The sequence below is a fragment of the Vombatus ursinus genome, unplaced genomic scaffold (genome assembly GCF_900497805.2).
Source record: "Vombatus ursinus unplaced genomic scaffold, bare-nosed wombat genome assembly UNPS02011334.1, whole genome shotgun sequence".
NCBI classification, from domain to species: Eukaryota; Metazoa; Chordata; class Mammalia; order Diprotodontia; family Vombatidae; genus Vombatus; species Vombatus ursinus.
In genome coordinates this window covers 926,800-943,977 of record NW_020951112.1, presented here as the reverse complement: position 1 = coordinate 943,977, position 17,178 = coordinate 926,800, and the positions used below count along the sequence as shown (strand labels likewise).

Here is a 17,178-nt window from a genome sequence, read left to right as displayed (position 1 = left end):
CCCTGTGCCCCACCTCCCTCTGAGATCTTGGGACTCTCCAGCTTAAAAGAGATAGGTAATTTGGACTGGTCCCCAAGCCCCCAATAATCATTTCTTCAATTCTCCCCCCAATCTTGCTCCTTTTAAATACATGAGACAGATCAGGGATTCTTAACCCTTTTATGTATCATGGACATTTTAACAGTCTGGTAAAGCCTATGAGCTCCTTTTCAGAATGATGTTTTTAAATACATAAAAGTAATGATATGATTATTAAAAAAAACCAATTAATATAGAAATGCAGTCATCAAAATATTTTTTTCTTAAAAAGCATTTTGCAGAACTAAGGTAAAGAACCTCAGCTGAATAGAGGGCTGCCAAGTTATTGGAATGGATTACTGGATTCAGTGTAATTTGAATTGATTCAAAAATCAATTGTTGAAATGTCTACTATGTACCAGATCCTGTGCTAGGTTCTGGAAAGGGGGTGGGGGGAGGTTAAAACAATACAGTCCCTGTCCTCAACATAAATTTAGATCTGGAAGAAATCCTCACTTAGCCCAACACTCCCCTTTTTTCCAGAGTAGGAAATTGAGCCCCAGGGAGTTTGAGTTATTAGTACACAGTCAAGCAAATAAAGGGGATGGGTGGACAGAGACAGCATTTAAACCCATCTCCTTTGACTCCAATTCTGGTACCATATCACCCCTGCCTCAGGCTTTAAGAGTTTTATATCCTTGACAGCATCTAAATCATAGCTAGCCATCAGAAGATGACTTCTCTCAAGACCTACTCAGAAGTTGCATTGCTCTGTGGTCAGGGAATGGTTTGTAGCCATACAGCACCATAAAAATATATTACAAGCATATAGAATATTTGTTGATTGCTTGTGTTTCTAAAAATGAAAAGCATTTTCTTAGAAATAATATCCTGTGAGTCAGTTCAGATTTGCTCCTCAGACTTGCTCCTAAAAACTGGCCAATATTGATTTATGTTTTACTGTTGTTGTAGTTTGGGTTGTCCTATATCACCAAGCATTTGTAGTCAGTTTTCTCCTTGGGCTTAACCTTGTGTCGATACTTTCTACACCCTATGTCTACCTAAGACCCAGCACTTCGAGCAGCATTAAGCTGAAAAAGACAGTCTGACTGGTGTATCCCAGGTTGGAGGATTGAAAAACTAGCCCATCTTTCATTGATGTGATTGAAATGTTTTCTCTGCATTTTTGAGGCTGGATAGAGAGGCTAAAATTTGATTATATCTACATTTGGTCATTTGTAATGCTTTAAGGTAGGGATTCTTAACCTAGGATCTGTGAATTTGTTTTTTTAATGTATTTGATAGCTAGATCTTAATATAATTGGCTTACTTTGTAGTCCTGTGTACTTTATTTTATGCATTTAATAACATTATTCTGAGAAAGGAGTCCCTAGGCTTCACCAGATTGACAAAGTGACAAACATTAAAAAAAAAAATAATGAGTAGCTGCTGTTAGGCAATATTGGCTTAGGAATTTTTTTTAAAATGTCACTTTCTAGCATTAATCTTTTTAGGAAACTTCCCATCCTGCAACTCACAAGTGTTTCATTATTAGAAGTGCGTATAGCTAGGCTCTTGCTTTTTGAGAGGGTATGAGTTACAGCTGCACAAGCGTACAATTCTCTGTCCTAGAGATAAGCATGAATAACAGCATGATATCTGTTGGGGTGTTGGAAATAAAGAGAGACTAGTTTCCCTTAACCTTTCCCTTTCCATTTTCCATTTGCTGGAGGCTTTGCTGGAGAAGGGGAGACTAGTACAGTTAAAAATCTCTGCTTCCTCTAAACCTTGATTCTTTAATCCTCTTAATAGATCATTTGTATGCATTTGTTACCAATATTCTCATTCTTCTCATCTTGTCATTGTTGCTATTTTGACAATTAATAAATATTTATTTAGCAACTACTTTGTGCAGAGCATGGTGCAAGGCCTTTGGGAGAATATATCATTGAGGTAAAACTCCACCCTTCACCAATTCACTATTCCATTGGCAATATAATAACATGTTTGTTTCACCATACTTGTATCCACACTGAATTTTGTCATCTTAATACAGTTGCCAATTTGGATATTAAGTGGAGGAAAAGCTCTGAGCCTCCTTTTATAAAGCTACAGCATCATTTCTGTCAGTTCTTATATGAGGCTATGTGAGGAGAGCACAAGCTTTGGATCCTATTAAATGGGAAAGGTTCAAGACCAACTTGACTAAATCTGCAGAGCCTCCTTGCTGTTAGTCATGGGGTGCTGGGGTTTCCCAGCACTGTCGTACTATCTACTAAAAGACTACCATTTCACTGTACCAAATGACAGAGGGCTTTCAGTGGGACCTCAGAATGGAGGGTTCCCATGCCAATAAAAATGGGGATATTTGATGCATGGAAGCATTAACCATTGCCATGTTAGTATCTCATCTTACTTACAAAGCAGGATCATTGTCACCACAAACTATCTCTGTGGCCAGGAGAGACAGAAGGAACTGATGTTATTTGACCTACAAATGAAGATTCAAATTGTAATAGGTGATACTAGTAAATAAGAAAAGGAAAGTTTGTGACAGCTACTCTTGAGTTAACATGGAGCATTAATAAAATGGATATAGTTTACAAATAAATGAATACATTTATCCAAATATAAGAACTAAAATTTATATAGTGCTTTAAGATTTTCAGAGCATTTTGCTTATATTATCATGTTTAATCCTTATAACGACCTTGTGGGGTGGATGTCATTTCCCCATTTTATATATGAGGAAACTGAGACTGAGAGGTTAAACAATTTATCCAGGGTAACACAGTTAGAGATTTTGTGAGGAAGGATTAGAATTTAAGTCTTCCTGACTCAAGGTCCCAGTATTCTATCCCCCACACCATGTAGCTGCCTTGGAAGGGAAGATTTCTAAGTTATGGAAATATTTGGATTATGTATAGCACAGGCAGAACACTGGCAATCTTAGACAAGGAACTCCAAATTTCAATTCAATCCAAAGAACATGTAATTTAATTTTTAAAAATATTTTATGTTTCCTTCAATTACACGTAAAAAGGAGCAAGTATTAAGAGACTATTGTGTACCAGACGCTATACTAGCTGAAGACCAAAACCAAATAGCTCCCACCCTCTGGTTTTAGAATCACAGGTTTAGAGCTGGAAAGTAGCTGAAAGGCTATTTAATTCAACCTCCTCTTTTGACAGAGGAAGCCCAGAGACATAAAGAGACTTGCCCGAGGTCACAAAGCTAGTGGGAAGCAGAGGCTCTAGGATTCGAACCCAGGTTTTCTGACTCCAAATCCAGCACCCTTCCGCTGTATAACACTGCTTCTCTAAGTAGATCTCTAAACTCTGAAGTTCTGTGAGGCCAGTTCATTCAACTCACCCTTCTGTATTTTCCCTTTGCTTACCCTTATCTTAGTTGCTAAAATATGTCTTTGGTCTCTTTCCTTTTCTTACTTTAAGGTAAAATGTCAGAGCTACTGGCTCGTGGGGCAATTTGAGTCTGCCCATTCACAAGTGACCTTCTTGTGGTGTAGAATTTCCAACCCCTTCCCCTACTTCTATCCCCAATCCCCACCCCTACCTACCTTTCCCCTCCTTTAGTGATTCCCTGTCCTGGGAAGGTGAGTGCGCTGTCCAATGTTCTGAGAGCTTTGTGGAGCCGCAGAGATAACTCGAAGAAAAAATCAGCCAGCAAACAAAACTGTCTCCTCCCCAGCCCCACTAAGCCACCCTCCCGTGCTCCCCAGCAAGGCTCCTCTCTCCCAGGAGGATTCCAACCTCTCCTTTTGTCTCTTCTTTCTTCCCACTGAGCAGAGAGAAACGTGAGTTTCAAAAGGTTTCTTCCTAAGCAACCTGCCTGGAATCCTTCTCTCTAATAGGATTCAAGGACTATTGAAAAAGCTCAGCCCTGGGTCAGACTGACACCTTTTGATCTCCTCTCACTTTCAGAGAACAGAGAACCTGGACATAAAAGGAACTTATTATCAATAGCCAGTTACCAGTACCCTAAAAAGTAGGGGATGTGAAAGAATTCAAGCAGGAAGGAATCTATTATAAAACAAACTTTGTGTCTAGGCAAAAAGAAGTGACCTGATACCTATCCCCACCCAATTTCAGACCACAGAATGTCAAATGGGAAGGAGTCTTAGTGATAGTCAAGTCCACCTGATTATCAGATAAAAAAAACTGATAATCAGTGTTTGTGATTTGTATAGTCATAAGAATGCTGTGGCAGAGCCAGGTTTTCTTCATAGGTTCTCCAATTTCAACACTATTCTAAGCCATCACATTCCAATATATATATTTGGTCATGGCAATTTCCCTGAAAGTTTGATCCCTTTGTAATCTTTGGACATTAAAATTGGTTCTCTCTGCATTCAGTGTCATGGAGATGGCTGGAGCCAAGGAGGAGATAAAAGAATCGGATGGGCTTTGCCTCCCTGGTGAGAAACGGGAATCCCATCTTCCAGTGAATCAGTATGTCTCAATGTGGTTTTTGGCAATTTGGAAACAAAGTGGGGGAAAACATTCAGAAGTGGAACTCAGTTTTACACTTCCATTTACAAAGAGCAAGGAGTGAGAGACATTAAAAGTGCTGAGATTGTATTCCAGGAGAGGGAGTCCAGGACATCTTTATTTACAAAATGTCTTAAGCAGGTATAGCTGAAGCTAAGGTCAATACCAGATCTGATATGGGAAAGCTGGGGACACCCTTGTGAATAACCATGGAGAAGGGCAGATGTTCTGGCAACATTTGGGAGAGTTCAGCAGCGAGTACTTTGAGAGGGTGGAGCTGATTTCCAGAGCTCTCTGGATCACCATTAAGGCTGGTGTGAGAAGCAAGCAGCTCACTATAGTTGAAAACCTGTGAGGTTGGTAGTGGTGGCTAGGTGGGGGATAGATGTCAGAGGAATTGGATTCAACTTCCTGCCTCTGTTCCTTACCATTTATGACCTTGGACAAATCACTTTCCCCTCTGAGTCTCAGAGAGTTGGACTAGAATCAGGGGTGGGGAACCTGCAGCCTTCAGGACACATGTGGCCTTCTAGGTCTGTAAGTGCAGCCTTTTGACTGAACAAATCCTTTTAATAAAATAAATAAAATTATTTTAATAATTTTTTTAAAAAATATTTAATAAATAAAAAAAGGCATAAAGGCTACAGGTTCTCTACTCCTGGATAATCTCCAAAGTCTCTTCCAGGTCCAAATCTGGGATCCTAAACTATGCCAGATGCAGAGAAGGCTTAATTTCCTTCTGCTTTAATTTGTTTCTAAGAAGAAAAACTAATCCATCTCATTCAAGCCTCTTCCTGGTTTATGGTGAAAGGAGAAACCCATTGTAAACTCAAACAAAGACGGGCAGCCACAGTCTCTTCTCCACTAGCAATGCCCTTCCTTGGACTTAGCCTACAATGCACACTCATTTCCTAACATCCTTTTAATTAATCAGCAGATCCTGAGAAGCCAAACTTATCATCTTGCCACTAATGCCCTCCCAGTGTCTGACCTGGTGCCTGGTCCATAGTAGGTGGTTCACAAATGCTTGCAGATCATTTATTGACTCAAGATTTGTGCACACAATCCCTGGGAAAGGGAACAATAATGATTCTTCATCTAAAGAACTCAAAGCACTGCCTACAATTAATATCATATCATTTGTGTATAAATCTTTGTAAAGATTTTTTCCATTGATTAACTTTAATAAATGTAATAATCATATTGTTGGTACAATAGAAATGCTTTAAAGTAGATTTAAAAGAAATTATGTTAATGTTTACATGTACACTATGTATTTCTGTTAATATTTATCTGGTGATCTTTTTAAAAAGTTAGTATAGATAAAAAGGCTATGTCCTAAGACTACCAGAATTGAGATCTATGTCATCTGTGTGAGAGATTTTAAAAAAATATTCTCCAAAGTTTACAGATTTTAATTACATACATGTGTGTATACAGATGTATACAATCTCTCTGTATTTGTCATACAAACTCTCTCAACAGAATGAACTTAAGACACTCTTTTTATAGATTCTCTTTTAAATGGGTTAACTCCCTGTAGGGAGTTCTTTGGGTAGTTAGGTGGCTTGTGGATAGACTGGAAGGCCTGGAGTTAAGAGGACTTGAGTTCAAATGTGACCTCAGACACTTACTAGCTGTGTGACCCTGGCAAGTCACTTAACCCTATGTGCCTCAGTTTCCTCATCTGTAAAATAAGCTGGAGAAGGAAATGGCAAACCCCTCTAATATCTTTGCCAAGAAAACCCCAAATAGGGTCATGGAGAGTCAGACATGACTGAAACAACTCAACAACAACAAGAGATTTCCTGGTGAGGAACTTTATCAGTGCAGTTTTCTGCAACTTCCAGTCTTAGGGAGTTCCCTGGGGTTAAGTGGGTAAGTTACTTCCACTTAGAGGTTAAGTGACTTCCACAGGGTCACCCAACCAATATGTGTCAGAGGGAAGAAGTGAACCTAGGTCTTCTTGAATCCAAGGCCAGCTGTCTATCCACCAACTACATCATATTATTTTTCATGTGAATGCAATATATGGTATATAATGTATAGCACAAATTACATATATACATATCTATGTATAATATGTATGCAAATCTAGAGTAAATACAAAATGTATTTCACTTTCCCCTTAAAAAGAACATTTTAACACAGTTTTTTAAAAAAATTTCTATCACTCTCTTTGCCCTTTTCTCTTCATTCAGACGGTCAGCTTCCTTTTAGGTATGCTTGTCAACCTGATCCATTTTGACCATGCTGAAGACACACTTTTTTTGGTCACCTATGCTGGGGAGAAAGTCTGAAGCTACTCCTATCAACTTTCCGCTGCTCTATGTGTTATAGGAGATGAATTTAGAGATTACTTTATATATTAAAATGGGGTGAACAAATGGTCCCTCTCATTTCTAGCTGTTGCGGTGCCCACTGGCTCTCAGAGATCCCTTCATTGTAACAGGTGACCTACAGGACTCTCTGGGTTGAGTTCCTATGAGGAAGCAGAAATAAAAGGAATTGTTGCATTTGGCTGAGTCAAACCTTAATTCAGATTGAGCCTTGAAGTTTTCCATAGCTGTTTCTTTGCCCAGGTTTCCTTTTGCCGTTAGAAGCTTGACCTCCCCTATTTAATCTTTTTTCCCATTGTAACTTTTAGTAAGACTTATTTTTGCTAATTCTTTCTGGTTTTCTTTGTCCTGGTGCTCCCAAAATTTGACCTTGGAACTTCCATGCATGACAGGTATTGAAGAATGTGTCAGGAGACCCTTGTCAAGGATAAGCAGGTGGTAGTGGTAAAGGGAGAGGATAAGATAGGTGTTGGGTGCACTCACTGTATCAATCTATTTTGCTTAACACCTTTTTGTGTTGTTAAAGGAGTGTTGAGTGTATGTTGTGTGGGTGCGTGGAGGTAATAGTGAAAAATAACTATGTTTGAAAAAATTTTAAATTTAAAAATGACTTTAAAAAGACATTCTCAGTGGTTTTAAAGAATACAAAGAAAAGATATCAATTCTTGTTACTTTTCCTCTTGAAAATAGTTTATTTGCGAAATACAACCAGTGTAGTAATCTCCATACTTTGATATGAGTCTGTTCTTTTCAACCAGGATGAATTATAGACATAAAAAATTACAGGTTGAATTCCATGATCAGTAACAAACATTGCTATCACAGAGATATAAATTTTTATCATTTCATACCATTTTTCACTTATAAAGAGTATCATCAATCATCCAAATAATTGCTCCTGTTGTTAAAAGACCATTCATTTAAGACCTTGCTACAAAATCTAACTTCATAGAGTGGCAAAGAACTGAATACCATTTAAAAAACATCCATTAAATTTGGATGAGGCTTTACGCTCCAATGGAATGAGCACTGACCCTGAAGTCAGGACCTGGGTTCAAATCCTGCACTGGTGTTTACTCTGCTGTGACTTTGGGCCAGTCACTGCACATCCATCAGCCTCACTTTCCTTATACGTAAAATGAGGGGGATGGACTTAATGATTGCTGAAGTCCCTCCAGATCTTTATGATCTGTCTGCCAGATAGAATGATCCACCTCATCAATGTAGACGCTCCCTCCAGTGATGTAAATTACAAATTTAAAATTCAGAGAAGACATTCCACTCACTGTGTAATATTTTTCTACAAAAATTATCCACTTCTAAAAGACTAAAATTCAATTTCAATTACCTAAAAATCTTTTAAATGAAAGGCAAAAAGTCACTTCCTAATGAAATGGTCTACAATAAAAAATAAAAATTCAGTCATAAAGTGCAACTCACTGAAGCTTAAAATCCATAATAATAATGGTTGATGTTTATATAAACAAAGTCATTAGAACCACATAACAACTCTTTCTCATGGGTAGTACAAATATTGCTCTCTCTTTGCAGAGAGGAGTATCAGAGACATTAAGTGATTTGTCCAGCAACAGCATCAGAGATGGGATTCAGGCCCAAATTCACCTGATTCCAAATCCAGCCTTTTCCAGCTGCACAGAAAAGGTATTGATTCCTAATACAATTCTGTGATCTTGATTATATGATCACCTGTCAGGTAGGCCAGTATTGGAAAAATATTATAAAAAGAATTCATGCATCTGACAAGGGAATGGAAGAGATTACCTCTGGGATCCTTTCTAGTTCTGAGAGTGAGAAGATAAATACAGGTGATACATTCAGGGGATAAATTTTAATTTTACCTTTAGAACCAATGCTAGTCTCTCACGTTTACAAAAGCACTTGGGGGTGGGGGTATTGGAAAAGTAGATAGGAGCATGGCAGTCACACATTCTATACAATGTAGGATACCATGCTATTTCATAAAGGCACTTTTAGGCCAAAGGGCTCTGAGTCACTTAGATGAATAATTGCATTTGACTGTCTCAGTATGGTGGAGGCAGCTGCTTAAAGAGTTGTGGACATTTTTGAATCAAGACATTTTTTCCACAATAGAACCGTTAGGATATCCAACAAAGGTCAAGCTGATTTCTGCCTTGGCTGCTACCACCATGGGAAGCAGGCAGGAAAAGCAAAGCCCAGCTGCTTTCTTTATCTCACACCCGTTGTAATTTGTGAATAGTCCAGGACAAAAGCACACAGTGACCTGACACTAGAACTGGCCTAAAAAAATGTTTTGAGTCCTTATTGGAAAATCATACTAGATAAGGGAAAAGACTCTACCTTCCATGGGAGTCCAGATGATAGGACAACAAAATGGAAGTGTGTCTATTACAGGGGACTCCGTGTAACAGCACATTTTTAATGTGGCTTCATTGTCTTCTAGATTAAAAGAAGCCTGGTTTGGAAATATGGTTTATTTGAGTAGGAAACTTTGCCAGTTAGGATTCAAAACAGAGCCTGAAAGCTTGATTCTCGTGGATATATGCAAACACATACATACATATCTATGCATATGTATACATGTATATACCCATGATATGTGAAACAGCGTGGTGTTTCGTACATGTAGGTATACATACGTATACATATGTGTGTACGTATATGTATATAGTATTTCCCATCTGAGCAGGAAAAATCTTTCAGGAGCACATTATCAGGGTGACAAAATAATAATAGCCCCTGGTCTTTACATAGCATTTTAAGGTTTGCAAAGGACTTCAGATATCTTATCTCAATTGATCCATATACCAACACTATGAAATTAACACAGGAGAGGCAGTCTGGCACATTGGTAAGACCACAGACTCTAGTCAGAAGATTTGGATTGAGATCCCCAATTTTGCCACTTGTACCTGTGTGACCTTAGACAAGGAGCTCCATTGTTATGGGCCTTGGTTTCTTCATCAGTACAAATGGGCAGTTTAGACAAGATGACCTCCAAGGTTCCTGACAGCTCTAAATCTAGGATCTTAAGAGGTAAATACTGATTCTCTCAACCTCATTTTTAGGGCTCTTCCCTCTCATAGAAATTGGGCATGCAGTTTGTATTTACACATCTGTGTCAAATTCCTTATCCTCTTGGTGACTTGGGCAAATCTCTAGGACTTGAAATTTCAGAGGAAGTGCTAACCTACATTAATAGAGGAAATCTTCTCACTGGGAGTTCCCCATACCAAGAAAATTACGGGCCCAGTCCCTCTCCCCTGTGTCATGCCTCCCCTCATTAGAATACAAGCTCTTTGAGGGAAAGGACTGTTTTGTTTTTGTCCTTTAATCTCTAACACCTGGCAAATAGTAAGCGCTTAAGGAAACCATGTTGAATTAAGTTAAGTTCAACATACCCCCATGTAATAGATCAAGAAACTGAGGCCAAGAGGTCAGGGAGAAGTGACTTCTCCAAGCTTACATGACTATTGAATGTGAGAGGTGGATTTTTAACCTGAGTCGCAACAAAATCTGTCATTCTTTGCAACTTTGAATAATTGGTATCTTAATTGTATACTAACCTCACTACGGATTTGGGAGATCACTATTCCAAAACTAGGCAGGAAAAAAAAGAATGATTTCCCCCAATCAAGATGATTCAGAAAGGTCAATTGGACAGAATTGTGGGTGCTAATATACAGTCATTTAAAATTAAATGAAGCATGTCTAGCTTTTGACTACTTGCAAAATTGACAATTCTGATGTTTTAGATAGAAAAATAAAAGGATTTCCATGCACATAGTCAACAAGTTGATATTCCAGAATCTGGTGCACATCTTTCATCTCATTTTCTGAAGGGCACTACAGAGGATTCCAAATTCACCTACAAAGCAAAAATACCATGAACAAGTTAAAACAATGTCAGTTATAGAATCGCTCAGTCCAACTCAGAACTCCCAAAGCAATAGAATTGACAAAAATTCTGTTTGACTGTTCTCCTAAAAAGAAAGCTCAGTCTGGTTACTAGTTGGTAAACTGAGGCATGCTGGACTTCAAATTTCTTGTCACCTTCTTCCTCTAAAGGCCAATGAGACATAGAATCATAAGTCTTTAGAGTGTGAAGGAATTTTGCCATCACTGCCATGAAGAGCCAAAATCCAAGTTTGAAATATGGTTGTATTATACCATCAAAGCAGGAGGTCCTACAAAAAAATGATGATCACAACCCTTCCATGCCTGCCCAGCCTGACTTCTCCATGTCTTTACAACATGTTTCAATAAGGGATTCACCCAACATACCTGAGGCCTGCTTTGATTTCTCCTGACATAGTGTGGGGACCAGTGGAGAACTCTGGCTGACCTTCAATCAGCCCATCTTCTCCTATCAAGGAATTCTTTAATGACATCCTTTACTTTTGCCCTGCTTTGGAGTTCTACTTTAGTTAAAAATTAATAAGTGCTTATTGACTTGACTTTGTAGCATGATCAACCTGCCATGAACCTCTTCATTGGCCTCTGTGGGATATTCATCTTTATCTCTTTAGAAGTGATGGTGTTCCAGTTCTCACTGTCATACAGCTACACTAATAAGTGTCTTTATTGGAAAGATGGACCTTGGCTTTCATGGGAAACTTGGGGTCAGTAAAGAATCTCTGCAATTTCCCCAAAGTAATCCAGCCTTCTTTCTTCCCCCTGTTAAACTATGGAGCCAACTTGCATTCTATCCAGATGGTATGTCCTGGAGGGTAAAATGACTTGCTCAGAATTCCATAGCTAGTAACAGTCTGATGTTGCACTTAAACCCAGGTCTTCTTGAATCCACATCCACTCTAAATGCTATTACCATCTATCTGCCTCTCAATCAAAGTCTTTGGTCAAACTTAGCTGTCTTTCCTAATTTTCCGCAAATGGCAGACATCCTTTCTGCCCCTTCAGCTGCCATGTAGAGGGAGAGAATCTCAAGATTATCATTACTTACAGCTGATGGAGTCAGCCAAAATTTTGAGCTGTTTAGTGTTATCCAGAACTTCAATCCTTTGGGTGTATGGGTCATAACGCACTGAGAAGGGTCGAGGAATTGTTGAGGCAAAGTTCCTGAAGGTAAAAAAAGAGACTTGGGTGAAGGTCAAAATTTGACCTAGAGAATTTCTTTTAAAAATAATTAGCAGGGAGGATTCATTTCCAGTGTTTATTATGTACCATCATACCACCTCAAGAGCTGCCCTCAGTGGCCCACACCTTGAAAGAAAGATCATTTTATTGCTGGGGATTCTAAATCTAGAGAGTCCACAAATCCTTCAGAGGGGTATGTGAACAGATTTCAGATGGTTTGTGAACTTGGATGTAAAAAAAATACATTTTAATTTTTACTACTGTCTAACTGAAATTTAGTTTTTCTTCCCATTATGAAATCAGGCAACAAACAATACTCTGAGGAGAGATCCATAGGCTTCACTAGACAGCCAGTGGGGGCTATGATACAAAAAAGGTTAAGAGCCCCAGCCTTACAATGAGGTTGTTAGAAAGCAGACTTACCTCACTTTCTCTTTGGCATCATTAAAGCTCTCAGCCACAAAATACACAGGCTGGAATTGGGTGACAGAGTACTCCTGGACTGCCGTTGTTTCGAGCTCCAGGGGCAGAAGCTTAGGTTTATCAGATAAGCAGTACTGAAAGCCAGAAATGGAGGTTTTTTTTCAACTAATAGTTAATAGTTAATCAACAAACCTTTACTAAGTGCCTACTAGGTGTCAGGTACTGTACTAAACATTAGAGATACACAGAAAGGCAAAAAACATTTTTTGCCCTCAAGGACTTTGTGTTCTAAGACAACATGCAAACAAATATAAGATACAAACAGGACATGTACAGAGTAGATGATAGGTATTTCAGAGGGAAGGCTGGCTGACCATGTAGTGAGAGTCAAGGGTTAAGAGATGGCTATAACCCAACTGACTCCAGACCTGGCATTCTATCCACTGTGCCCCCTAACTGCCCCTGGAGGAAGAGAGCATTATACAAACGGGGGAATCAGGAAAGGTTTTCCATAGGACTTGGCACTTGAACTAAGCTCTTTTAAGCCCTTAATTAAGCATTCTAAGAGGTTGCTGTTGCTCTTCTTTTGTTTTAGAAGAGGACCAGTGACATCACAAGTGATGTCTTGACTTGGCATGAATTGGATTTAAGTGAGGCACAGTTGTGAAAAGCCCCTCAGCTTCACTTTCTCTTCCTGAGTCATCAAAGTATGCTAAGGAAGAGACATATCCCAGGCACGGCAAATGATCCGTGCAAAAGCACTGAAATGGAAGATAGAATTCTGAATGCTGGAATCAGCAAATCAACCAAATGGGTGGGAATATAAAGGTCATGAAGCAGAGTAGCCTTTGACATCCCCCAACTTCCCAAAGTCATAATTGTAAGAGAATTCATCCTTCTCTTCTCCATTGCTATCCCGCTCCACCCTCTCTCTTCCTCTCTGGTAGATGGTGCCATGAAGAGAGCTACAACTAGGCCAATTACAACAATAACCCCCCCCCCCCCAAATGCTTAAGTCTGTGGAAACTGTCATTGGCTCTTGTAGGCCCAAATTACCGACCTGTAATTCCCCAAATGAAGACAGGAGCCCAGCACCATATGCCTTTATGGAATCACCTTGTTTGCAGAGGCCGAACTCCACAGTAAACCAGTAGATCTGAAATGGAGAATTGGATGAAGGCATGCCGCACTCCCACCCCATTGTCTCTCTCTCTCTCTGTCACACACACACACACACACACACACACACACACTCACACACACACATAAACTCATGACCCTCACAACAACACTGTGAATTAGGTGCTGTTATTATTCCTATTTTACATGTAGGGAAACTGAGGCTCAGAAAGGTTCAGTCACTTGCTTGAGGTCACTCAGTTAGCAAGTGTCAGTGACAGAATTTGAACCCAGATATATTTGACTCCAAGTCCCATTACTTTACCTACTGCACCATACTGATTCTTTAAAGTCTCCCTTACTTCTCCAAAGCAGTCAAGTATTCAGACTTCAAGAGTCAAAGGACTCCTGCTTATAGTGTTATAATTGTCTCCTAATCCAGAATGAACATTCAAAAATCCCACAAAGCTCATATTACTTTTGCAAGTTTCTCAATGTATTCATCAGGAGCACCCAAAGAAGCCAGGCCAATTTCCTGAAACAAAAAAAGAAAAGTGTGTTATTAGGTGCTAGGGGTCCATCAGCCAGTTGACTAGGTCTGTATTGTGTGCAAAGTGTCACACTGGGTACAATGGGAGGTTGTTGTAACATATCTCCTATTTGTCCCCTTCTCTCCACTCACCCAGCTACCCACCTTGTACAGGCTCCCATCACATCTCCCCTAGCCTTTTGCCAGTCTCCTAATTAAGCTCCCCAAATCCATCCTCTGTCCTCTTCAATCCATCCCCCATACACTGGTCAAATTGCTATCCCTAAAGCATGAGTTTTATCATGACCCCCAACTCTCATAATCCTACTCATTCTTCAGGTACCAACTCAAGAGCCTCTTTTTTCATAAAGCCTTCCACAACCTCCCCACCACCAAAAAAAATCTTGGATATGATCTTTCTCAACTCTCCACACTCCCCCAGAACTTTATTCCCAAATCTCTTATGGTACTTTTAGTCTGCCTTGCATGCAGGAATTCTAAACCTGGGGTCTGTGGACTTGGTTTTTAAATATATGCATGTGTGTATACATACATATACATATACATAAACATATACCTATATATATATATACACACATACATACATGTATGTGTATGAAATTGTATTTCAATACAATTGATTTCCAGTGTAATCCTCTGCATTTAAAAATGTTATTCTGATATCAGATTGAGTGCTGTCACCTTGGGGAGGGAGGTGGGGAGGGAGAGGGAGAAAAATTTAAAACTCAAAAGTTTATGGAAGTGATTGTCGATAATTCAAAATAAATTAATTAAAATTTTAAAAAATTAAAAAATAAAAACATTCTTTGAAACTTCAAAAAAATTGTTATTCTGGCCAGGTGTGGTGGTGCACACCTGTAATGATGGGTACCAGGGAGGCAAAGGCTGTTGGATCTCTTGACTTAGGAGTTCTGAGGTGTAATAGGCTGTGCCAATTTGGTGTCTGCATTAAATCTGGCATTGAGATGGTGAGCCTGGCAGAACAGGGGATGGGGGAAATACTAGGTTGCCTAAGGAGGAGTGAACTGGCCCATTTTTGAAATGAAGGGGATCAAAAATCCTGTGTTGAGCAGATTGGGACTGAGAAGTAGCTCTTGGATTTCCTTCCATATTGGACAAGATGGGAAAGGGGAAGAGAAGAAAATAACTATTTATTAAGTGCTTACTGTATTCCAGGCACATATAGGGAAACACAGTCTTTAAAACAAAAACAAAAGCTAAACCCCCATTATTCTAATGAGTCTACAGGCTTTATGAAACTACCAAAAGGGTCCATCTCACACACACACACACACACATGTTAAGAAGTCCTATATTGAAATACTATATTTGCATAGAAATCTCTTGCCTGTTAGATTGTAAGCTCCTTGTTTATGTTTGTATTCTCCATAATACCTAGCACAGTAAAGAGCTATACAGTAGGTATACGAGGTATACAGTAGGAAATCAATAAGTGTTTGGGGAATGTATACAGAAATCTATTTCCTCACCTGGGAAAACTGAGCAAAACTTCTATCAGAAAATAATGGTACATGCCCTAATAGCTCATGGCAGATGTCACTGAAAGAAAGCACAGAAGTTATGTGTTATTAACAAGGAGGATGGTTTCAGAAAAACCTGGAAAGCTTTATATAAACTGATACAAAGCAAAGTGAGCAAAACCAGGAGAACATTGTAGCAAAGTAAAAGCAATATTGTAACAATGATCAACTGTGAAAGACTTAACTACTTTTTTCAAGACAATGATCCAAGATAATTCCAAAGGACCCATGATGAAAAATACTATCTACCTCCAGAGAGAGAACTGATAAGACTCTGAAAGGAGATTGAAACATGTTTTTTTTTCACTTTCTTTATGTTTCTTGCTTTTTTAATTTTTACTTTTTGCAATATGGCTATTATGGAAATATGTTTTGCATGATTTCACATGTACAATTGATATCACATTGTTTGCCTTCTCAAGGAGTGGAGGAAGGGAGAGAGGAAGGGAGAGAATTTGGAACTCAAAATTTTAAAAAAGAATGTTAAAAATAAATGAATAAAATGTTAAAGGAGTAAAAAAGAAGTTATGTGTCATTCACAGGTTTTATGTGTGCCAAGAAGAAAGTTGAAAAAGATTATTGAGGCCCAAACTCCTAAAGAAAAAGAGGGATTGGAGCTAAGACATAGTGAAGCAGAGGGTGTGGTAACAGGCATGAACAGTACGACTCCCTATTATTCCTTCTAGCATTTAAGGGAAGGAGGCCAAAGGGAAAAGGGGAAGAAGAGGAAGGAAACAAACATCTATTAAGTGCCTACTATGTGTCAGGCAGAAACTGAGATCCTGAGATTTAATTTCTAGGGGATCAAAATATTTAAGTCCTTAGAGGCCATCTGGTCCAATCCCTCATTTTAAAGACTAGAAAACTAGGCCCATAGAGAGGAAATGACTTTGCCCAAAGTAATAAGTAGCACTATCAGGATTTGAAGCCAGGTTTTACTTCTAAATCCAGTAAACATTGCACCAACCCAGAATGACAGCAGTGGTGGGTAGACACCAACATTCCATTCTGCCTTACCCCACAAAGGAAGCTCAGTTGGCACCAAATTGGGACCATACCAAAAATATAATGAGAACAGACTTGGACACAGGTTAGGTCAACTGCGGGACTAAGTCCTAGTGGGTTAAATGCTATTATGTAATATCTGGAGCTAAGGAGAGGAGCAGAGTAAGGAAAAACACACCTTCCCTCTGAGATGATTACCTTCCATCTACCATGTACATTTCATGTATGTACATGGCTTTTTACATGTTGCCTTCTCTACTAGAATGTGAGTTCCTTGAAGGCAAGGACTGTACTTTTGCCTTCTTTGTAGCCTCAGTCTTTAGCACAATATTGGCCACATAGTAAGTTTTCATAAATGCTTGTTGACTGACTGACTGACTGTTCCCATGGTCCCATGGTCTTTAGGTCTTTCTCAGAATCAGGACATGAATGATCTGGGATTTCCTTGGTGAAGAACCCATGGACATCTGCAGATAGTGACACATTTAGGTATGGGGGGCTGCCTGAGGCTTGGAGAGTTGAAATAATTTGCCCAGAGTTAAATAGCTAATTAAATGTCTCAGGCAAGATTTGAATCC

At 39.1% G+C, this 17,178-nt stretch overlaps 1 protein-coding gene across 1 annotated transcript in view; it reads right to left on the bottom strand.

Moving 5' to 3' along the window:
- Positions 1-7,527: 7,527 nt before the first annotated feature.
- Positions 7,528-17,178, bottom strand: part of PAH (phenylalanine hydroxylase) — an 81,435-nt gene continuing 71,784 nt past the window's right edge. The window contains exons 8-13 of the mRNA XM_027855867.1: positions 15,545-15,614; positions 13,983-14,039; positions 13,446-13,541; positions 12,386-12,519; positions 11,829-11,944; positions 7,528-10,733 (exon numbers count right to left, since the gene is read on the bottom strand). Coding sequence (XP_027711668.1) covers positions 10,690-10,733; positions 11,829-11,944; positions 12,386-12,519; positions 13,446-13,541; positions 13,983-14,039; positions 15,545-15,614 — 517 coding nt within the window. The 3' untranslated portion in view covers positions 7,528-10,689. The remainder of the gene's footprint in view (positions 10,734-11,828; positions 11,945-12,385; positions 12,520-13,445; positions 13,542-13,982; positions 14,040-15,544; positions 15,615-17,178) is intronic.